Raw genomic sequence first — 23,045 nt, forward strand, 5'->3', positions numbered from 1 at the left:
CGGCCGCCAGAAGGCCTACCAATTTGGCTCAGGTAAGGAATGTGATACAGGGAAAGGAAGAAACACCTGCTGCATTTTTAGAGAGGCTGAAGGAGGCTTATAGGATGTACACTCCGTATGATCCAGAGGACCCAGGGCAAGCACCAGGTGTCATCCTGTCATTTATCTATCAGTCTAGCTCAGATATCAGAACCAAATTGCAGCGGTTGGAAGGTTTACAGGCGTTAGGTTTGCCAGACTTATTGAAGGAAGCAGAGAAAGTGTTAATAAGAGAGAAACTCCTGAGGAGCGTGAGGAAAGGAGATGGCAGAAACAAGAGGAAAGGGACAAGAAACAGCATAGGGAGATGAAAAAGGTTTTGGCCGCCGTTGTGTCTCAGGGACAGCGGAGAGAGGGAGATAGGTCGGGAGAGCGAAGGAGGCACCCCTTGATAAAGATCAATGTGCTTACTGCAAGGAGAAGGGACACTGGGCCCGAGAGTGCCCCAAGAAACCACAAGGACCCCGCCGGCCCAAGCCCAAGACCGTGGACCTCCTTAGTCTGGAGGACTAGGGGAGTTGAGGCCAGGAGCCCCCCCTCAGCCTAGGATAACCCTCAAGATCGGGGGTCAGCCCGTGACCTTCCTGGTTGATACTGGTGCCGAACATTCAGTCCTAACCCATGCCGGAGTGCCTCTTAGCCGGCATTCTGCACTGGTGCAGGGGGCAACTGGAAACAAGAGGTATTATTGGACTGCCGAGAGAAAAGTCCAACTGGCATCAGGGCAAGTAACTCACTCCTTTCTGCATATACCTGAATGCCCCCATCCGCTGTTAGGATGGGACCTATTAACCAAATTGAAGGCACAAATCTATTTTGATGAGAAGGGATCGAGGGTCATGGGTCCTAAAGGAGACCCTCTACAAATCCTTGCCCTCAGTTTAGAGGAAGAATACCGTTTGTTTGAGCCAGAACCCCCGAGAAAGTCACCTGAGGAGCTACAGAACTGGCTGAGAGAGTTTCCTCAGGCCTGGGCAGAGACTGGGGCTTGGGCTGGCACACGATCAGCCACCGCTGGTGATCTCACTAAAGGCCTCCGCGACTCCCGTTTCAATCAGACAATACCCAATGTCACGGGAAGCTCATGAGGGGATCAAGCCCCATATTCGAAGGCTCCTGGACCAAGGGGTGCTAAAGCCCTGCCAGTCCCCTTGGAACACCCCTCTCTTGCCTGTTAAGAAACCGGGGACAGGGGACTACAGGCCGGTCCAGGACTTGAGAGAGGTCAATAAGCGGGTGGAGGACATACACCCCACGGTGCCCAACCCCTATAACCTTCTGAGCACCCTCCCACCGACCCACGTCTGGTACACTGTGCTAGACCTGAAGGATGCCTTCTTTCTGTTTAAGACTGCACCCTCAAAGTCAACTGCTATTCGCTTTTGAATGGAGGGACCCAGAAAGAGGGCTCTCGGGACAATTAACCTGGACCCGGCTCCCTCAGGGCTTCAAAAATAGCCCAACCCTCTTTGATGAGGCCCTACATGCAGATCTGGCCGGATTCCGGGTCGAACACCCAACCCTGACTCTGCTCCAGTACGTGGATGATCTACTCCTGGTGGCCAGGAGTCGAACCGAGTGCATGGAGGGCACTCGAGCCTTACTGGCCAGACTTGGCAAAAGGGCTATAGAGCCTCAGCCAAAAAGGCTCAAGTATGCCGAGACAAGGTTACCTACCTAGGGCTACACCCTGAGCGGGGGGCAAAGATGGTTAACAGAAGCAAGGAAGGAGACGATAATCTCCATCCCCCCTCCTCGGAACCCCCGCCAAGTTCGAGAGTTCCTGGGTACGGCTGGGTACTGCCGCCTTTGGATTCCTGGGTTTGCCGAACTGGCAGCCCCATTATACCCCCTCACTAAACCAGGGGCCATGTTCCAATGGGAGGAGAAGCATCAGAAAGTGTTCCAACAGATCAAGAAGGCCTTACTCGAGGCCCCGGCTCTGGGTCTGCCAGATCTAACCAAGCCCTTTGAGCTGTTTGTGGATGAGAACTCAGGTTTTGCCAAAGGGGTACTGGTGCAAAGACTGGGACCTTGGAGGAGACCTGTAGCGTACTTGTCCAAGAAATTGGACCTGGTGGCTACAGGATGGCCACCATGCCTTCGCATGGTGGCAGCCATTGCCGTATTACTCAAGGATGCCGGGAAGCTGACTCTGGGACAGCCGTTGACTGTGCTGGCCTCCCGTGCAGTGGAGGCCTTGGTCCGACAACCACCGGACAGATGGCTTTCTAACGCCAGAATGACTTACTATCAGGCCTTACTACTGGACTCAGACCGGGTAAATTTTGGGCCGACAGTTTCCCTTAACCCTGCTACCTTGCTGCCACTGCCTAGCCCCTCCGAGGAGCATGACTGCCTCCAGATTCTAGCCGAAGCACATGGCACCCGCCCTGATCTGACAGATCAGTCGCTTAAGGATCCAGACGCTGTCTGGTACACAGATGGGAGCAGTTTCCTGGATGAGGGGGAACGCAGAGCCGGGGCAGCTATAACCACCGAATCGGAAGTGGTATGGGCATTGTCACTCCCGCCCGGGACATCGGCCCAGTGCGCAGAACTGATTGCGCTCACCCAAGCTCTCCGGATGGCAGAGGGTAAGAAGCTCACAGTTTATACTGACAGTAGATATGCCTTCGCCACTGCGCATGTCCACGGGGAAATCTACAGACGGAGAGGCCTGCTGACGTCCGCGGGTAAGGAAATCATAAACAAAAAAGAGATCCTAGACCTCCTAAAGGCCCTGTTCCTCCCGCTCCAACTCAGTATTGTCCACTGCCCAGGGCATCAAAAAGGATGACTCTGTGGTAGCCAGAGGGAATCGGCTGGCGGATCTGACTGCCCGAACAGTGGCTTCCCAGCCAGCAGGGAGCAGTCAGTTGATGGCCATACAAGAACCACAGCCTGAGAGAGACCCCGTGCCCTATAGCCCAGAAGACCATGAGCTGGCAAAGAAAATGGGGGCGGACTGGGAACAAGGAAGACAAGCATATATACTAGGGGACCGGATGGTCATGCCAACCTCCCATACCCGATATATGCTGAGATTCCTCCATGCATTGACCCATTTGAGCAAAAACAAGATGAAGACCCTATTGGACAGAGAAAATACCTGGGCAGTGCTGCTGAACCAGGATCAGGTACTCCAGCAGGTAACTTCTACCTGCCCAGCCTGTGCTCAAGTCAACGCAGGAAAGGTTCATCTAAACAAGGGGGCCCGCCAAAGAGGCCATCGTCCTGGTGTTCATTGGGAAATAGACTTTACAGAAGTAAAACCCGGACTCTACGGGTACCGGTACCTCCTGGTCTTCGTGGACACTTTTTCCGAATGGATCGAGGCATTTCCAACCAAGAATGAGACGGCTAACGTGGTAACAAAGAAACTGTTGGAAGAAATCTTCCCCAGGTATGGGATGCCTCAAATATTGGGGACAGATAACGGGCCTGCCTTCATCTCTCAGGTAAGTCAGAAGGTGGCCAAACTATTGGGGGTTGATTGGAAACTCCATTGTGCATACCGCCCCCAGAGCTCAGGACAGGTAGAACGAGCTAATAGAACAATCAAGGAGACTTTAACCAAATTAACGCTTGCAACTGGCACTAGAGATTGGGTGCTCCTACTTCCCTTGGCTCTCTACCGAGCCCGAAATACTCCTGGCCCACACAGCCTAACCCCTTTTGAGATCATGTATGGGGCCCCACCTCCTGTTGTAAACTTTCTCCATCCTGATATTTCATCTTTTGCCACCACCCCTACTTTAGAGGCACATCTTCAAGCCCTCCAACTGGTGCAGAGGGAGATCTGGAAGTCCCTGGCCAAGGCTTATCAGGAACAGCTAGACAAGCCGGTGGTGCCCCACCCCTTCCAGATCGGGGACTCCGTTTGGGTCCGACGACACCAGACCAAGAATCTGGAACCACGGTGGAAGGGGCCCTACACTGTCTTGCTGACCACCCCCACTGCACTCAAGGTCGACGGGATTGCTGCATGGATCCACGCCTCTCATGTGAAGGCTGCCAGGGAACCCGACCCAGCAGGATCCAGAAAGTCAACATGGACAGTGCGCCGCACATGAAACCCCCTAAAAATAAGGTTGGCCCGCGGCTCCTCTTCCTCCCCCTCCTCTTAATCTCTGCCTACCCCCAGGGGACTAGGGCGGCAGAGAGCCCGCACCTAGTTAAGAGGCTCACTTGGCAGGTCATCTCACAAACTGGGGAGACGGTCTGGCAAACGACCGCCCTTCACACCCCCTTTACATGGTGGCCTAACTTGCATCCAGATCTCTGCCAACTAGCAGCAGGGTCAGAGGACTGGGACATCCCTACCACTGACCCCATGAACCCCAGAGCACCAGACGTCTGTCAGGATGGTGAGGGAACTTGCAAATGTAGTGACGGGACATACGGATGTGGTCACCCTGAAACCAGGGCAGCCCTGTCACAACTATCCTTCTACGTCTGCCCCCGGGATGGTAGGGACAGAAAGATGATTAGACAATGTGGGGGTTATGAAAGTTACTTCTGTAAAGCATGGGGATGTGAAACAACTGGTAATACCTATTGGAAGCCTTCATCCACTTGGGACCTCATTAGGGTAAAAAGGACTACCCAAGGAGAAAGCCACTCATGGCGTCCCCTTACCCAAGGACGTTGTTGGGGAACTGTCACCTCAGGAAGAGATAACACTTACTGGAAGGGGGGGGCCCTGTGTAAATTTCACCTGCAACCCCCTGAATATATCTTTTACTCAGAAGGGAAGGGAGATAACACAAGACTGGATCAAAGGTAAAACATGGGGACTTAGACTTTACATGACGGGACGGGACCAGGGAGTCGTGTTTACGATTAAGCTTAAAATCACGGAGCCCTCCGCCTCTATAGGTCCCAACCAGGTTCTCTCTGACCAAAAGCGCCCCTCTTTACCCGCTCCGGCACCCCCGAGGGCTACCCCCGACCCAATTCGGCCATTCGCCCAAGCACGGCTCCGAATGCTACTGTAACCCCAGTCACCCTCCAGCCACCCAGGCCCGGTACGGGAGACCGGCTATTGAATCTTATAGAGGGCGCTTACTCAGCCCTCAATGTTACCAACCCAAATCGGACTCAGGAGTGCTGGTTATGCCTAGTCTCCACACCTCCCTATTATGAGGGGGTGGCCGTAGTCGGAAGCTTCACCAATTCTTCTTCACCCCCGTCAGGATGTGCCTCGACACCTCAGCATAAGCTCACAATCTCCGAGGTGTCAGGACAAGGACTATGTCTGGGGACAGTACCCTACACCCACCAACACCTGTGTAATCGCACCCAGGCACTTGTTCCAGGACCCCACTATCTCGTGGCTCCCAACGGGACTTACTGGGCCTGTAGCACTGGACTTACACCATGCCTCTCCCCTCAATACTAGCCAACACGGCCGATTATTGTGTGCTCATAGAACTGTACCCCAAGATAGTCTACCATGCACCTGAAGATATCTATGCCCGATATGAAACAGGGGTCCCCCGTATAAAAAGAGAGCCAGTCTCGCTAACCCTGGCCCTGATACTAGGTGGATTAACTATGGGAGGAGTCGCCACCGGAATAGGCACAGGTACCACTGCCCTCATGGAAACCAACCAGTTCAGACAACTCCAGGTTGCCATGCATACCGATATCCAGGCACTGGAGGAATCCGTGAGTGCCTTGGAAAAGTCACTCACCTCCCTGTCTGAGGTAGTTCTGCAGAACTGGAGGCGATTAGACCTCCTCTTCCTGCAGGAGGGGGGGTTATGTGCCGCCCTTAAAGAAGAATGTTGCTTCTATGCGGATCATACTGGGGTGGTGAGAGATAGCATGGCTAAATAAAGAAAGAGATTAGAACAAAGACAAAAACTCTTTGAAGAACAGCAGGGATGGTTTGAAGGATGGTTCGGAAGGTCCCCCTGGCTCACCACCCTCATCTCCACCCTTATAGGACCCCTTCTGATTTTATTGCTCCTTCTGACGCTCGGGCCCTGTATCCTAAACAGACTTGTCCAATTTATCAGGGAACGCGTTTCTACTGTTCAGACCTTGGTATTGACCCAACAATACCAACGACTCAACCAGGTGGAAATGGAGCCACATCCCTATTCTTCCCCATGAATGGAGGATTCCATTCACTGAGATAAGAAAATGGGGGAATGAAAGACCCCAGCATACTTGCTTAGCCTAACGCCATTTTGAGCAAGGCCTGAAAAGTACGGGGAAAGTTCAGTTAGAGGACATGGGCACAGGAACAAACAGGGTATCTGCGGTCGGCCACCTGGCCCCAGAACAGGGAACTAAAAGGTCAGAAAAACAACTTGTACACTAGATAAGAGCCAAGTCAGCAGGCGTGTCGAGCTCGGGGAAAAACCACGAACTGTCCTGAGTTTGAACCTGGCCTCATATGAATCGTCCAATCAGAACCCTGTAAACCATGCTTCTCGCTTCTGTACCCGCCCTTCTGCTGCCCGACCCTATAAAAACCCTCCACTCCAGCCCATCGGCGCGCCAGTCTCTTGAGCCTCTTGAGTGACTGTGTCGCCCCGGGTACCCGTGTTCCTGAATAAAGCCTCTTGCTGTTTGCATCTGACTTATGGTCTCGGTGTGATCTCTGGGCGAGGGTCTCTCCAGAGGGAAGACTACCTTCGGGGGTCTTTCAAAAGAACCTCCACATGGAGTTTCCTTTCTTTTTTTTTCCCTATTCTCCCCCCTCCCGCCCCCTCCCCTTACCCCAGCCCACCCTCCATTCCCACCTCCTCCAGGACAAGTCCTCCCCCGAGGACTGCGATCAACCTGGTGGACTCAGTCCAGGCAGGTCCAGTCCCTTCCTCCCAGACTGAGCCAAGTGTCCCTGCATAAGCTCCAGGTTTCAAACAGCCAACTCATGCAATGAGCACAGGACTTGGTCCCACTGCCTAGTTGCCTCCCAAACTGATCAAGCCTCACCTATTCAGAGGGCCTGATCCAGCTGGGGGCCCTTCAGCCTTTGGTTCATAGTTCATGTGTTTCCATTCATTGGCTATTTTTTTTCAATAATTGAGTAAAACTGAAATTTATTATAAGCCACAGTCGTCCTAGGGACCTCCATGCTATATATATATAGCCTCTATGGTTCTATGGGTTGTGGTCTGATTGTTCTTTATTTTATATCTAGAATCCACCTATGAGTGAGTACATACCATAACTGTCTTTCTGGGTTTGGGTTACCTCACTCAGGATGATTTTTTCTAGTTCCATCCATTTGCCTGCAAATTTCATGCTTTCATTGTTTTTCTCTGCTGAGTAGTACTCCATTGTGTATATGTACCACATTTTTTTTCATCCATTCGTCCGTTGATGGGCATCTGGGTTGTTTCCAGGTTCTGGCTATTACAAATAGTGCTGCTATGAACATAGCTGAGCATGTATCTTTATGGTATGAATCAGCATTCCTTGGATAAATGCCCAAGAGTGGGATGGCTGGGTCTTGAGGTAGTTCGATTCCTAATTTTCTGAGAAACCGCCATACTGATTTCCACAGTGGTTGTACAAGTTTACATTCCCACTAACAGTGGAGGAGTGTTCCCTTTGCTCCACATCCTCTCCAACATTGGTTGTCATTGGTGTTTTTGATCTTGGCATTCTAACAGGTGTAAGGTAGTATCTCAGAGTCGTTTTGATTTGCATTTCTCTGATGATTAAGGATGTTGAGCATTTCTTTAAATGTCTTTCAGCCATTTGTAGTTCTTGTTTTGTGAATTCTCTGTTTAGCTCTTTAGCCCATTTTTTAATTGGACTGTTCAGTACTTTGATGTCTAGTTTCTTGAGTTCTTTATATATTGTGGAGATCAATCCTCTGTCAGATGTGGGGTTGGTGAAGATCTTTTCCCAATCAGTTGGCTGTCTTTTTGTCTTATTGACTGCGTCTTTTGCCCTGCAAAAGCTTCTCAGTTTCGAGAGGTCCCATTTATTAATTGTTGTGCTCAGGGTCTGTGCTGTTGGTGTTTTATTTAGGAAATGGTCTCCGGTGCCAATGCGTTCAAGAGTGCTTCCTATTTTCTTTTCTATTAAGTTTAGTGTAACTGGATTTATGTTTAGGTCTTTGATCCACTTGGACTTGAGTTTTGTCCATGGTGACAGATAAGGATCTATTTGTAATCTTTTACATATTGACATCCAGTTATGCCAGCACCATTTGTTGAAGATACTTTTTTTGTTCCATTGTATAGTTTTGGCTCCTTTGTCAAAAACCAGGTGTTCATATGTGCATGGATTAATGTCAGGGTCTTCAATTCGATTCCATTGGTCCGTATGTCGGTTTTTATACCAGTACCAAGCTGTTTTTATTACTATAGCTATAGAGTTTGAGGTCAGGGATGGTGATGCCTCCAAGGGTTGCTTTATTGTATAGGATTCTTTTAGCTATCCTGGGTCTTTTGTTTTTCCATATAAAGTTGAGTATTTTTCTTTCCAAGTCTGTGAAGAATTGTGTTGGGATTTTGATGGGGATTGCATTGAATCTGTAGATTGTTTTGGTAAGATTGCCATTTTTACTATGTTAATCCTACCTATCCATGAGCATGGGAGATCCTTCCATTTTCTGATATCTTCTTCAATTTCTTTCTTTAGAGATTTAAAGTTCTTATCAAAAAGGTCCTTCACTTGTTTAGTTAGTGTTATCCCAAGGTATTTTATATTATTTGTGGCTATTGTAAAGGGTGATGTTTCTCTGACTTCTTTCTCAGCCCTTTTATCATTTGTGTATAGGAGGGCTACTGATTTTTTTGAGTTGATCTTGTATCCTGCCACTTTACTGAAGGAGTTTATCAGCTGTAGGAGTTCCCTGGTAGAGTTTTTGGGGTCACTTATGTATACTATCATATCATCTGCAAATAGTGAAAGTTTGACTTCTTCCTTGCCAATTTGTATCCCTTTGATCTCCTTTTGTTGTCTTATTGCTCTAGCTAGAACTTCTAGTACTATATTGAATAAATATGGGGAGAGTGGACAGCCTTGTCTTGTTCCTGAATTTAGTGGTATCGCTTTGAGTTTCTCTCCATTTAATTTGATGTTTGCTGTTGGCTTGCTATAAATTGCTTTTATTATGTTTAGAAATGTTCCTTGTATTCCTGATCTTTCTAAGACCTTTATCATGAAGGGGTGTTGGATTTTGTCAAAGGCTTTTTCAGCATCTAAGGAGATGATCATGTGGTTTTTTTCTTTCAGTTTGTTTATATGGTGTATTACATTGACTGATTTCGGTATGTTGAACCATCCTTGCATCCCTGGGATGAATCCTACTTGGTCGTGATGGATGATTGTTTTGATGTATTCTTGGATTCGGTTTGCCAATATTTTGTTGAGTATTTTTGCATCAATGTTCATGAGGGAGATTGGTCTGTAGTTCTCTTTCTTTGTTGCATCTTTGTGTGGTTTGGGTATCAGGGTAATTGTAGCCTCATAAAAAGAGTTTGGTAGTGTTCCTTCTGTTTCTATTGTGTAGAACACTTTGAAGAGGATTGGTATTAGTTCTTCTTTGAAAGTCTGGTAGAATTCTGCACTGAAACCATCTGGTCCTGGGCTTTTTTTGGTTGGGAGATTTTTGATGACTGTTTCTATTTCTTTAGGGGTTATTTGTCTATTTAATTGGTTTATCTGGTCTTGATTTAATTTTGGTATGTGGTATTTATGCAGAAAATTGTCCATTTCTTCCTGGTTTTCCATTTTTGTGGAGTACAGGTTCTTGAAGTATGATCTGATGATTCCCTGGATTTCCTTGTTGTCTGTTGTTATGTCTCCCTTTTCATTTCTGATTTTGTGATTTTGGGTGCTCTCTCTTTGCCTTTTGGTTAATTTGGCTAGGGGTTTGTCTATCTTGTTGATTTTTTCAAAGAGTAGTTTCCTTTCTTTATGGCAAAAGTTAGCCATTTGGGCAAAAAACTGCCTTTGCCTCAACTGCTGCTGGTATACTGTCCAAACTGGACCAGCAGGATGCAAAAGAAAGCGACTGCCAAACTTTGCCAAGACAAGGTAGGACAGTCCTTCAAAATTCCCTGCTTCTCAGAAAAGTCTGTCAGATATATTAGTCCTTTAGGACAAAAATGGATGCCCCAACATTACAGAAAAACTTTGGGTGACTGTCCAGACACCCAGATGTCCCTGTCATTAGGTAACATTTCACCCTTCTGGGGTCTTTGAAGGAGTTGAAGACTAGATAGTCGTAGTTAAATGCTGTGGGGTGTCTTTCTGTATGCTGTGAACATATGTTGTTCCCATTTGTTAAATAAGCTACTTTGGCCTATGGCAGCTTAAAAGCAGACAGGAAATCCAAGGAGAGAAAAGGGAAGGAGAAAGGCCGAGTCTAGAGAAACCACAGCTGCCACCAGAAGCAAGATGTAAAAATACTAGTAAGCCACAGCCACGAGGCAACTTATAGGTTAATGGAAACGGGTTACGTTATAAGAGCTAGCTAGCAAGAAGCCTGTCAGGACCAGAGAAAACTCTTGACTATAGTTAAAGTTTTTCTTAGTTATGATAAAAGGCAAATTAGGTATAAAACTTTAATCTCACAAAGATAAGATAAATAATAGAATATTTTCTCTGATTTTGCCAACTACAAATGAAATGGATATTGTAACTGTAATTCTTACTTGATAACCATTTTGTTGTATACAATTTTACTATGTTACAGTTAAAACCTTCCTTTTCTATTTAGACAAAAGGGAGGAAATTATATGGAATAATCCTTCTGTATACTGTGAAAATGTGTTGCTCTCATTGTTAATAAAAAGGTGATTGGCTAATATGTAGGTAGGCAGGATTTTCAGGGCAGAGAGAATGCTGGGAGGAAGAAGGGGGAATCTGCCAGGCAGTGGTGGTGCATGCCTTTAATCCCAGCACTCGGGAGGCAGAGGCAGATCTCTGTGAATTCGAGGCCAGCCTGGTCTACAGAGTGAGTTACAGAACAGGCTCCAAAACTACACAGAGAAACCCTGTCTCAAAACAAAAAAACAAAAAACAAAAAAAAAAAAGAAGGGGGAGTCAGAAGAGTGTCCATCCAGACACAGAGAGGAAACAGGAGATACAAGATGAAAGAGAGGTAATGCCACATGACAGAATGTAGAATAATAGAAATGGGTTAATTTAAGTTGTAAGAGTTATCTATTAACAAGCCCAAGCTATCGGCTGAGCATTTATAATTAATATTAAGTATCTGTATGGTTACTTGGGAGTGCTTGCCGAGACACAGAGAAACTCTACCTACTGGGTGTCTCTAAGTTGTTCAGGCTAACCTTCAACTTGTGGATCATCCTTGTCAGCCAGAGGAGCTAGAATTACAGGCAGGCACAACCACACCTGTATAAAAACTTCATTAACAAATTAGTGTTACTAAAATTACTTGAATGTAACCATACATTTTTTTAAGACAGTGCTAGATGTGATGCTGCAGACAGAGGCTGGTGCATCTCTATGTGTTTGAGGCCAGCCTGGTCTCCATAGTGAACCCCAGGACAGCCAGGGCTATAAAGACAAACCCTGTCTTGAAAAACCAAAAAGAAAAAGAAAGAAAGAAATTCACTTTCCCACCAACTACCAGGACATGGTGGCCCCTCATGTCCTCACTGTGTAAAAGGCCTCTGCTTCCTGTGTGGTTCAGCTCATCCATGTCACACACTAAGAGACCAGAACAATGCTTTGAGGGTCTGCCTGCAATCTCCTGCCCTGTTCTGCCTCTCAGTGCCTCCCCTAGAAGCCTTGTTCACTCATCTCCGTCTGTGCTGGTCGGTTTTCTTGTCAGCCTGACACAGCAGGGTCATTTGGGAAGAGGAGCCATCGCTGAGAAAAGGCTTCCTTTCCCTTTTGCTGGCGCACTGCCGACGCCCACGTCGGTGGGGATGTATGAACTAAAGCATGTCTGCCCCCAAAGTCCTGCCAGCCTGCTGTCTGACACACCTGGCTCTTGCACTGCCCTTTGCTCTGGCTGCTTCTGCACACGCGGTCACGCCAAGGTCACACAACTGTTTCCTGTTCCTTTCCACCCTCACCAGTATCTTATGTATTCAATGCCTTTAGGTTGCACGCACGTGTACAGGACAAGATAAAATAACTGCCGGGTCACAGAGCAGCTACAGAGATAAGCATCATCAAAGCATTTGTAAGAGCAATACTTAGTCTGTGGGAAAATGACAGCATGGCAAGGTGGGGTACAGGACTGGAGACTCATTTACGCTCTGCTGTTCACAGGTGCTGCTGTGACAACCTCATCCTTAACTGCCTCTCACAGCAGCAGGGGAGATGCATTCCCTTAAGAGACGGCAGGGTTAGGGCTATAACTCAGTGGTAGAATGAATGCCTAATAGATAGAAAAAAACCAAACATTTGGTTAACACCAACTACTTTTAAATAGATAAAGAAAGAAGTCCAGAAAGATATATAAAAATGTTAATGAGCTAGTTTTGGGTAATTGGATTTTTTTTTAATATTCTGAATTTAAATTAATTTTTTCACTTACTATAAGAACGTATCAGACTGGGTGTGGTAGCCCCATCTTTAATCCCAGTACTAGAGGCAGAGACAGGTGGATCTCTGTGAGACCAACCAGGTCTACAGAGTAAGTTCCAGTACAGCCAATGCTAGATAGAGAAGCCATCTCAAAACAAAACAAAAGAATGTATTACTTCTTTAACAAAATTTAAAGTCTTTGAAAATGTTTAAACATTTCCTATTACTCAGTTATTATACGTTTTCGTATTTTCTGAGATTAACTCATCTTTGGCCTTTGGGTTATTTAGTCCTTTCTAAAATATAGATAGGAAACCACTCCAACAATGCTACTGAACTTTAAGGACTCACTCAAGGGCAAGCAACACATATGTTAAGTCTGCTCATCAGACACATACCACCACAGTTAAGAAACCCACATACCTTTAGAAAATTGGGGTCCTCTTTGCTCATATAAAAAGGATCATATTCTTTTGGATCATAATGCTCTATAAATGCATTTCCCTATAAAAAGGAAATAAAACCACACATAAGAAAGAAGTACACAATTCATTTTGATGCTATCACAACTCAAGAGTTACACAGTTTGTATCCCCTGCCCTCAATCATAAGGTACAAATGGGAGGCATTGGGCTCCAGTCCCAGCCCTACACAGTTCCAGTCTTATGCTTCAGAATAGCACCAATGCCTCAATGCCACCCCTTCATGCACAAGACATCTCACTGGGTGAAGGCCCTAGCACTGATGATCTCAGTTCAATCCCCAGAACTAACAGTGTGGAAAGAGAACCCTGACTTCCCTGAGAGCTCATCACACACACACACACACACACACACACACACACACACACACGTACATGAATAAATACAATTTAATTTAAATTAAAAGAATATATTGTCGGGCTGGAGAAATGGCTCAGCGGTTAAGAGCACTGGTTGCTGTTCCAGAGGTCCTGAGTTCAACTCCCAGCAACCACATGGTGGCTCACAACCATCTGTAATGAGATCTGGCATGTAGGCAGAACACTGTATACATAATACACAATAAATAAATCTTTTCAAAAAAGGATATATTGTCTATATCAGAGTATAATTGGTACATAAACAGAAGAGAGAGAGGCAGGACTGTTTGGATGACTGAACAAAGATAATTATGACTTTTAAAGCACTGTAAGAATTATAAGATGACTTCTTAGTACCTTCTTATTTACATGTCTCAAAAAACTGTCTAATTCTTGTCGTCTCCTCTTTTTAATCTTCTTATGTGAACAAACTTTTTCTATAATTTTCTTCTGTAGAGGATCTGCCACACACTCAACCCATTTTTTATACAACATTTCTTTTCTTCTTGCATTTAAGAAGTCATGATGATATAAATACTTATCTAGTTCCTAGTAAATGGAACAGAAAGACAAAAAATATTATTATCCTGAAGGTTTTATGTCTTAAAATCTTGTAAAACTTAAAGTTCATAAGCTTAAATTATTCTTAAAAATAACCTGCCACTGGGGGCTGGAGAGATGGCTCAGTGGTTAAGAGCACTGGCTCCTCTTCTAGAAGTCCTGAGTTCAATTCCCAGCAACCACACAGCATGCAGACAGAGCACTCATGACAAAAGAAAAGAAAAGAATAACCCATCATTCAATCATTTAATCCTTTATTTGGCTTCCACCATTTGGCACACACTGCTGAAAACAAAGGCACATGGACACTGGAGGCAACATGCCCAACCTTCCTGACAATCAAATAAATACACCGGGCCAGTGAGATGACTCAGCAGGAGAGAAGCTTGCCACTCAAGCCTGGCAACCTGAGTGTGACCCCCAGAACCCACAGAAAGGTGAAAAGCCGATTCCACAAAGTTGTCCTCTGACGTCCACATGTGTACCATGGCACGTATGTCCACACACATATCACACACACACACACACACACATATATACGATAATAATAAATAAAAATTGTATTTAAGACCAGCAGTGGTAGTACATGCCTTTAGTCCCAGCATTCAGGAAGCAGAGGCAGGTGGATCTCTGTGAGTTTGAGGCCAGCCTGGTCTACAGACCTAGTTCCAGGATAGCCAGGACTACACAGAGAAACCCTGTCTCAAAAAAAAAAAAAGTTTTACTTAAGGAAAATAAATCAAATATACCACACAGTGGGAGGAGAGACAATATAGCAACATTGTATATGTTAAAAGTGAAGTCATACTAGAAAAGTTATTTTATGTGTGTGCATGTGTGGTGTGCATGTATGTGTGGGCAGGTATACTCACCTGTACAGTGTTGAAGGAAGTCCCTCAAAACACAGGAAACTGGCAGTCATTAAAACACTCTCAGTGATGTGTTCCACTTAATCCCAACTGCTAATGAGTGTTTCTAATTCTATTTCCTGTATTATCTAAAACTTTGAGTCTTACTCACAGTTGTTAAGTAGATACTACATTGAAAATGGGAAAAAAATTATTTAAGAGGCATTTTGTAGTCAATTCTTACCTTCATTACATAATTTTCTCTATATAATATTGACTGAACAGCTGCATCAGTATCTTCTTTAGCTAAAGCCTAAAAGAACAGAATTATTCCAAAAATCAAATCTTGAAAAATCATTAGCATTATCTGTGCTTATTCTATTTTTATGTGAAAGGCATATCCCTGAAGCATTCTCTGTAAATCCTATTTTTCTGTATCACTAAGCACTTTTTCAAAAACTATTTTGATCTTTCTGTTCTTGGTTACAGCAAGAAATAATTCATCTCACAGGCATTTTGAGTCCCAGGACAGTCAAATGACTTGCCCAGAGTCATGTCATAGTCAGAATCATCTTTTCCCACATCTGGTAAAATGTTTTTACCTTTCTGGGTTAAGACAGACATGCACAGGCCTACATTTGACAGACTAACCTCTCTGTAAGTCTAATGTAAGATTATGCCTGCCTAGCACCACCTTAGGCAAACCTATACCTAGAAAAAAGCCACCAAAGGAAAACAACACACGGTCTAAGAAAGGGCAGCATTCCATTTCCTGTTCCTATTCTTACTCTTTTATAATGAATTTACCTATTGATTTGTCTTTGAAAATTGCTTTTTAAAAACTAAAATGTAGAGCCGGGCATGGTGGCGCACATCTTTAATCCTAGCACTCAGGAGACAGAGGCAGGAGGATCTCTGTGAATTTGAGACCAGCCTTTGTAGAAAGTTCCAGGACAGCCAGGGCTGTTACACAGAGAAACCTTGTCTCAAAGAAACAGAAAGAAAGAGAGAGAGAGAGAAAGAGAGAGAGAGCGAGAGAGAGAGAGAGAGAGAGAGAGAGAGAGAGAGAGAGAGAGAGAGAAGAGAAGAGAAGAGAAGAGAAGAGAAGAGAAGAGAAGAGAAGAGAAGAGAAGAGAAGGAAGGAAGGAAGGAAGGAAGGAAGGAAGGAAGGAAGGAAGGAAGGAAGGAAGGAAGAAATTAAAATAAATAAAAACTAAAATGTAAAGACTGTGGATAAAATGAATCATGGGTTATATTTTTAATCCACAAACTTACAAATATATATGAAATATAAAAGTATAATCAATAATCAAATAGATGGCTGGATCCTTATAAAATATAAGAGGCATCTGCTCTTAAAGTCTTCCTACACTGTTCTAAGACATGATCTTAGAATGCAGCCCAGATTGGCCAGGATTCATTATATAGCCCCAGCTGACCTCAATTAGTGCCAATCCATTCATTGTCTCAGCCTCCCAAGCGCTGGGATTACAGGCCTGTGCCACAAACCCAGCCCGTTGTATGTTCCTTTAATTAATTTTCCATGACAATCGACCAGTTTCTTGATAGACTGAAACATTTTTTCTCAAAGGCAGTAGGAACATAAATACAATTGAAATAAATACATTTATCATTAATGAAGACCTTACAACTGCCAAATAAGTTTACATGGTTTTATGTGGGTTTGGTGGGCTTTTTGTTGTTGTTTACTTTTTGTTTGTTTGTCTGTTTGTTTTTTGTGGGTTTTTTTTTTGGGGGGGGTGTTGTTTGTTTGTGAGACAGGGTTTTACTATATAGTCTTGGCTGTCCTAAAGCTCACTATGTAGACCAGACTGTCCTCAAATTCAGAGAGATGCTTGCCTCAGACTCCTGAGTACTGGGATTAAAGTCTGAGCCACCACGCCCAACTGAACCACAATTCAAACTCACATGTGTGTCTACTAGTTTGGGGGGAACAGGGTCTGGCTATGTATTCCAGTCTGGCCCAAAACTTGCCCAGGAGTCTTAGACTTGTGGTCAATCCTCCTGCCTCAACCTCCCAAATGCAAGGATTGCATGTGTGAACCAATACCCTTGGCTTCAAATATCATTTTCTTTCCTCCTTTTGCACAGAGGGTTGCTGATTCTGACAAGACTGCTGTCCTTAACTAAGATGAGTAATGGATTAATGTTCTAGCTCCATATTAAAATACAAACAAAACAACAACAACAAAACAAAAAACAAAAACAAACAAACAAACAGCAATCTGAAGACACTGGAAAGTGGCCAAAAGTGCCCACACAGCAGTCCTATCCCTTAGGACCGACTAGTTTCAACCAGAGCTAATGGAGGTAAAACTCACATGCATGTGGTGTCACTGGCTGAAGAATTTAAAAGGCAAAACTCCTGGCCAACTAAGGAAGACGTTTTCCCCCAAGTGCTGGAGATTAAGCCTTGTGCATGCTAGGCACGTGCTCTGCCAATGAACCACATCCTCAGGCCCAACCATTAAGAGTTGAGAGGAGACGTCTCTAAGGGAGCCATAGAAAGGGTGCCACAAATTCCACAAATGAACTGGCCAAATCTCTGGTTAGCACTTGAACTTGTGGACAGGGCTCTATGCAGCCCAAACAAAGCTTGAGAAAAGCAGAGTGGCTCCACCTGCTGCCAACTGGTGGACAAAATTTGGAGCCTGAATTCAGCAAAGTTAACTGTCTCTTAAGTTTAATATTTCAGTGACGTCAAAGAATCAAGGTCCTCTATAATGTATCATTTGTAATGCCTTAAAATAGACATAGAGGAAAAGGAAAATGTGACCCATAGTTAAGAAAAAAAAATCAGCAGAACTAGGACCACCCATATATTGTAACTGAAATATAAAGCCTTTGGGGGTGTGGGCATGGTACATGGAATTAGCCCTAATTCCACTTATCACAGGTACTTAGGAGCAGGAAACAGGAAGACAAAGAAGGCCAGGCTACACAATACAGTGAGGTCCTAACTAAAAGTAAAAAAGCGGGGGTGGGGTGGGGGGATGATGTTGGAATGGCTAAAAATATACTAACAATGAACGGACAGACTTAGCAAGCAAACAGAAACAAGAAAAAGAGCCGGGCGGTGGTGGTGCACGCCTGTAATCCCAGCACTTGGGAGGCAGAGGCAGGTGGATCTCTGTGAGTTCGAGGCCAGCCTGGTCTACAGAGCTAGTCCAGGATAGGCTCCAAAGCTACAGAGAAACAAACAAACAAACAAACAAAAAAAAAAAAAAACAAGAAAAAGAAGTGGTGGAAAAATCCAGTTCCTACACTTTAAAAAGAGACAGATTTCCATGAGCTCAACAGAAGGTTTAAGATGACATAAACAACATTCGGTGACTGTGAAGGAACAGCATTAGAAATAATTCACGCCAGAGCCAGGCTTAGTGATGTGTCTGGAAACGCAGACCCCGGAAGGCTGAGGCAGGAGGACTAGAGTTTGAGGGCAGATGGACAACACAGAGACCTTGTCAGAGAGACAGAAAAAGGGTGCAGAGGGAGGAAATAACATTTTTGGAAACTGTAAGCCCACAGATACAAGTTCAATAAATTCCAAGTAGTGGAGAAATTGGAGCCTTCCTCCATTGCTGAGAATATAAAATGGTACAGTGGCTGCGGGAATAATCTCTCTGTGGGTTTGCCAGAAAGTTAGGTACCGAGTTATTTGACCCAGCAGATCCAATCCTGTGTCACAAGACAACTGAAAACATGTTCAACTCCAAAATTGTAAACAAGTGTCCATGAGAGCAATGTTCACAGTCGCAAACCACGAGGAACACTTGCAGTGTTCAGCCACCGAGGAGAGAAAATGTGGCATCCAAACACTGAGATAGTGCTTGGTCATAAAAAGAAGGAAGTGGGAGCCAGAGAGACAGCTCAGTGCTTAAGAGTGAGAGTGAGCTCAGTCCCTGCTGCAAGCCACAGGAAAAACGTCATGGAATTCAGCTGCTATCACAAAAGCTACTACTTGAAAAGGTCAAGGACTTTTCTGAAGGTCAAGCCATGGCTTAAGAAGGCTTGGTGATATTTTAACTTCTGCATATATATTAGCCCATTCCTGCAATGATCCTTGTATGCTATGTATGCTTCCAAGAACTCCTAACAGCATGTTTTATCTGAAATACCTATCAAGCATCCAGGGCCAAACCATCTCCTGAATTAAGGTAAATTAAGCTCAGATCCTCTTTTCTTATACAGCCTTAGTGGTATTTATACTAACATTATAGACTCCTAACATTTACCTAACCACCTCTAGGAATGTAGTTTGAGCACATAAATTCCCTTTTTCTGATACATTAACCATTTTTAGCTCTTAGTTGACCTCCTCCCTTACCTTACCCTTTTGGGTTGTAAAAGAAAGCCTGACCGGTCACTGCCTGAGGAAAACTCTTGTCTGCCTTTATGACCCTGTAAGAATTCAAGCCTGGTGACCTTGCTTTAGCCAGAGCATTGCTATGGCATGGGTATATAACTGTAAACCTCAGAGACTGAGGGAGGATTTTTGAGGATTTTGACTGGAGAACTAGATGGAGAACTAGAAGAATGAGATGGAAGATGAGGAAGAGCCAGATGGGGAAGATCGAGATAAGTAAGAACGTGACGAGAGCCAGGCAGTGGTGGTGCACACCTTTAGTCCCAGCACTCGGGAGGCAGAGGCAGGCAGATCTCTGTGAGTTCGAGGCCAGCCTGGTCTACCAAGTGAGTTCCAGGAAAGGCGCAAAACTGCACAGAGAAACCCTGCCTCAAAAAACCAAAAAAAAAAAAAAAAAAAAGAGAGAGATGAGAAAGACCAAGATGGGGTAGAACTAAGATGAGAGAATTAAGATAGAACTTAGAGGGGACAGCAGATAATCAGGCAAGAAAGGAGCTAGGCATGAGAGCAGAACAGAAGCTGTGTAGATAGAATATTATCGCAGAGGAATGAAGTAGACAGACAAAAGAGCTCGGTGTACTTAAATTCTTTTCCCGAAAATAATTCAAGCCTTTTTTTTGTTTTTGTTTTTTTTGAGACAGGGTTTCTCTGTAGTTTTGGAGCCTGTCCTGGAACTCACTCTGTTAGACCATGCTGACCTCAAACTCACAGAGATCCACCTGTCTCTGCCTCCCAATTGCTGGGATAATGGCATGCGCCACCGCCGCCCGGCAATGGATGAACTTTGAAAATATTATTCCAAGTGAAAGAAAGAAGCCAGTCACAAATGACCACATATAATATATGACTCATTTGTATAAATGCCTTAGGATAGGCAACTCCACAGAAATAGAAAGCAGATTACTGTTACCTATAACTAGGGGCAAAGAGAATGAGGAGCAATTGCCAGAGGAAATCATTTCTTTTTGGGAATGATGAAAATATTCTAGAATTAAGAGCATGGTAGCAGTTAGTCTTGTGAACAGACTAAAAGAATACTGAATTGTACACTTTAAAGTAGTCATGTTTTATAAATTATATCTCAATATTAAAATTTCGATACTAAAGAACCTAATTTTAAAAAGGACAAAATATTTGAACAAACTTTACAAAAGAAGATACACAAATAGTAAGCAAAGATGCCTTAAAAACTAATTAAGTCCTTTAACTATACAATAAAACTTAAGACAGGGGCTGGAGAGATGGCTCGGAGGTTAAGAGCACCGACTGCTCTTCCAGAGGTCCTGAGTTCAATTCCCAGCACCCACATGGTGGCTCACAACCATCTGTAATGAGATATGGCGCCCTCCTCTGAATACATAATAAATAAAATAAATTAAAAAAAAAAAACTTAAGACTATACCAAATGTTGCCTAGAACATGAAAAAACTCTTATTATACACTGCCAGTGGGAATGTAAAGTAACAACTTTGGAAAACAGTTTGGAAGCTCCTTAAAATGTTAATTTACTGCACAACTAAATGTTACCCAAGAAAAATTAAAACATGTCCATACAATCCATGAATGTGACTGCTTAGGAGAGTGTGCTTTATTTATCTATCTATCTGTTTATTTTTGGTTTTGGTTTTGATTTTTTTTTTTTTTTTTTTTTTTTGAGACAGGGTTTCTCTGTGTAACAGCCCTGGTTGGCCTAGAACTCTCTTTGTAGCTCAGTCTGGCCTTGAACTCAGAGATCCGCCTGCCTGCCTCCTGACTGCTGGGATTAAAGACAGGTGCCACTTGGCTAGAAGAGCTTTTAATTGCTCCAAATTGGAAACAACCCAAATGTCCATCAGTGAGATGGACAAACTAGAACATATCCATTGAATAGAGTAGCAGTTGCTAAAAAGAGGACTGGAATAGTGATACATACAATAGTATAGATGAACTGAAAGATAATTTTAAGTCAAAGAAACCAGGTAAAAAGAATACATAAGAGCCAGGCATGGTGGCACACACCTTTAACCACATCACTCAGGAGGATGAGGCAGGTGGATCGATCTCTGTGAGTTCGAGGTCAGCCTGTTCTACAGAGCAAGTTCCAGGACAGTCAGAGCTACAGAGAGATACCCTGACTCAAAAAACAAACAATCAAAAACAAAAACCATGTAATTTTTCACTGCATAAAAAAATTTTAAGCTAGCCGGACGGTGGTGGCGCACGCCTTTAGTCCCAGCACTCGGGAGGCAGAGCCAGGTGGATCTCTGTGAGTTCGAGGCCAGCCTGGGCTACCAAGTGAGTTCCAGGAAAGGCGCAAAGCTACACAGAGAAACCCTGTCTCGAAAAATCAAAAAAAAAAAAAAAAATTTTAAGGTGCTGGAGACATGGCTCAGAGGTTAAGAGCACTGGCTGTTCTTCCAGAGGTCCTGAGTTCAATTCCCAGCAACCACATGGTGGCTCACAACCATCTGTAGTAAGATCTGGCGCCCTCTTCTGGCCTGAAGGGATACATGCAGGCAGAACACTTGCTTGTATACATAATAAATAATAAATCTTAGAAAGAAAAATTTAAGAATAAGCAAAATAATGGCTTCAGGAGCATATACATTCCCAAACTTACCAAATTATGCACTTTGAGTGTAAGTATTTATTGCATACCAATTATATACCTTAATAAAACTGGAAAAAAGGACAACATAGCAAAGTTGAAGTAGGTTTTTAAACAGCTTTGTTATATTAAAAAAGGATTTAAAAATCAATGGCTTGTGATTTCACTTTAAGAAGCTCTCCAAAGAAGAGCAAAGGGGATAGAGGAGGATAGGAAAAAAAAAAAAAAAAAAAAAAAAAAAAAAAAAAAACGCCCAAACTTAGTCCAAGGCACCTCCCTAAGCAAGGACCTCAGAAGCCACACAACTATACCTCCATAAAAGAGAGCGACTGTGGTTCCAACCATTCTTTGGAGCTCTTGCGCCTAGGAAGCATGCCCGTTACCATATCCTCTTGGCTCCTCCCCGTTTTCATTATGGTAGGTCGCCAAGTTAACAGTGCCCCTAGAAAAGCTAAAACAGCATTTATTTTGTAATGACAATTCGCCACAATTCCTCCTCCGTTTAATAATCAACCCGCGTGACCGTGGGCCCCTACTGGAAGGAGTCTTCGAAAACTGACCATCGATGTTTCAAGTTGCCACGCGGCCGGGCTCTTTTGGAGCCCTCGTGGCTAATTAAGGCGCTAGTCAAGCCGTGTGGTCATCCGACTAGCCTCTAGGATTCTAATTTCTAGCAGTTTCCTAAATTCCTGAAGCTACCGAGGCACCACTGGGCTCTTGGGGGAGGAAGGGAATTCTGGCCGAAATTCAGGCCTTCACGCTCCAAGGGGCCCAGAGCCCTTCTTCCCCAGGCCGTGCATGGGAGGGAGAAGGGGACACCTCCGAGCCCGTGCCCACGGTGGATCTTAGGGGCAGCCAGGCCCGCTCACCGGGAAGCAGGGCCCGCGAGGGACCCCGGTCCCCGAAACGCGCCCCGGCTCGCTCGGACGCAGACCGCGTGCGTGCGCAGGGCCGCCCGGCGGTGCGAGGCCTCGACCCCCCTTCTGGCGGCGGGCAGGGCTGGCGGCTCTCCGGCACCCCCGTGCGCCCGTGGCCCCAGCTCGAGCCCGTGTGTGGCTTCAGAACGCGCGAACGTTCAGGGGTTCCGTCTCCTGGACGCGGCCCCGCGCGCCCTCGGCCACGGCCGGGGAAGGGGGTGGGGTGGTGGGCGACCCGGACCCGGACCCCAAGGCGCGCGGGCCTCCAGCCTGGAGCGGGGGGGGGGCCGGCCTCGCCCTAACAGGCAGCTGTCACAGCCAATCAGCTTTCGCGCCTGTCCCCCAGGCTCCGCCCACACCCCGGCTCCGCCCACGCCCC

At 45.1% G+C, this 23,045-nt stretch overlaps 1 protein-coding gene across 4 annotated transcripts in view; it reads right to left on the reverse strand.

Moving 5' to 3' along the window:
* Positions 1 to 23,045, reverse strand: part of LOC114697223 (protein FAM228B) — a 35,377-nt gene extending 12,332 nt beyond the window's left edge. The window contains exons 1-5 of one of the 4 annotated variants that reach the window (XM_028875431.2): positions 22,619 to 22,957; positions 22,061 to 22,200; positions 15,020 to 15,088; positions 13,724 to 13,915; positions 12,949 to 13,029 (exon numbers count right to left, since the gene is read on the reverse strand). In XM_028875431.2, coding sequence (XP_028731264.1) covers positions 12,949 to 13,029; positions 13,724 to 13,915; positions 15,020 to 15,088; positions 22,061 to 22,162 — 444 coding nt within the window. In that variant the 5' untranslated portion in view covers positions 22,163 to 22,200; positions 22,619 to 22,957. Of the gene's footprint in view, positions 1 to 12,948; positions 13,030 to 13,723; positions 13,916 to 15,019; positions 15,089 to 22,060; positions 22,201 to 22,618 lie in introns of all 4 variants that reach the window. The other 3 variants (XM_037198122.1, XM_037198121.1, XM_037198123.1) reach the window with 3 other exon arrangements.

Source organism: Peromyscus leucopus, chromosome 22 (genome assembly GCF_004664715.2).
Source record: "Peromyscus leucopus breed LL Stock chromosome 22, UCI_PerLeu_2.1, whole genome shotgun sequence".
Taxonomy (NCBI): Eukaryota; Metazoa; Chordata; class Mammalia; order Rodentia; family Cricetidae; genus Peromyscus; species Peromyscus leucopus.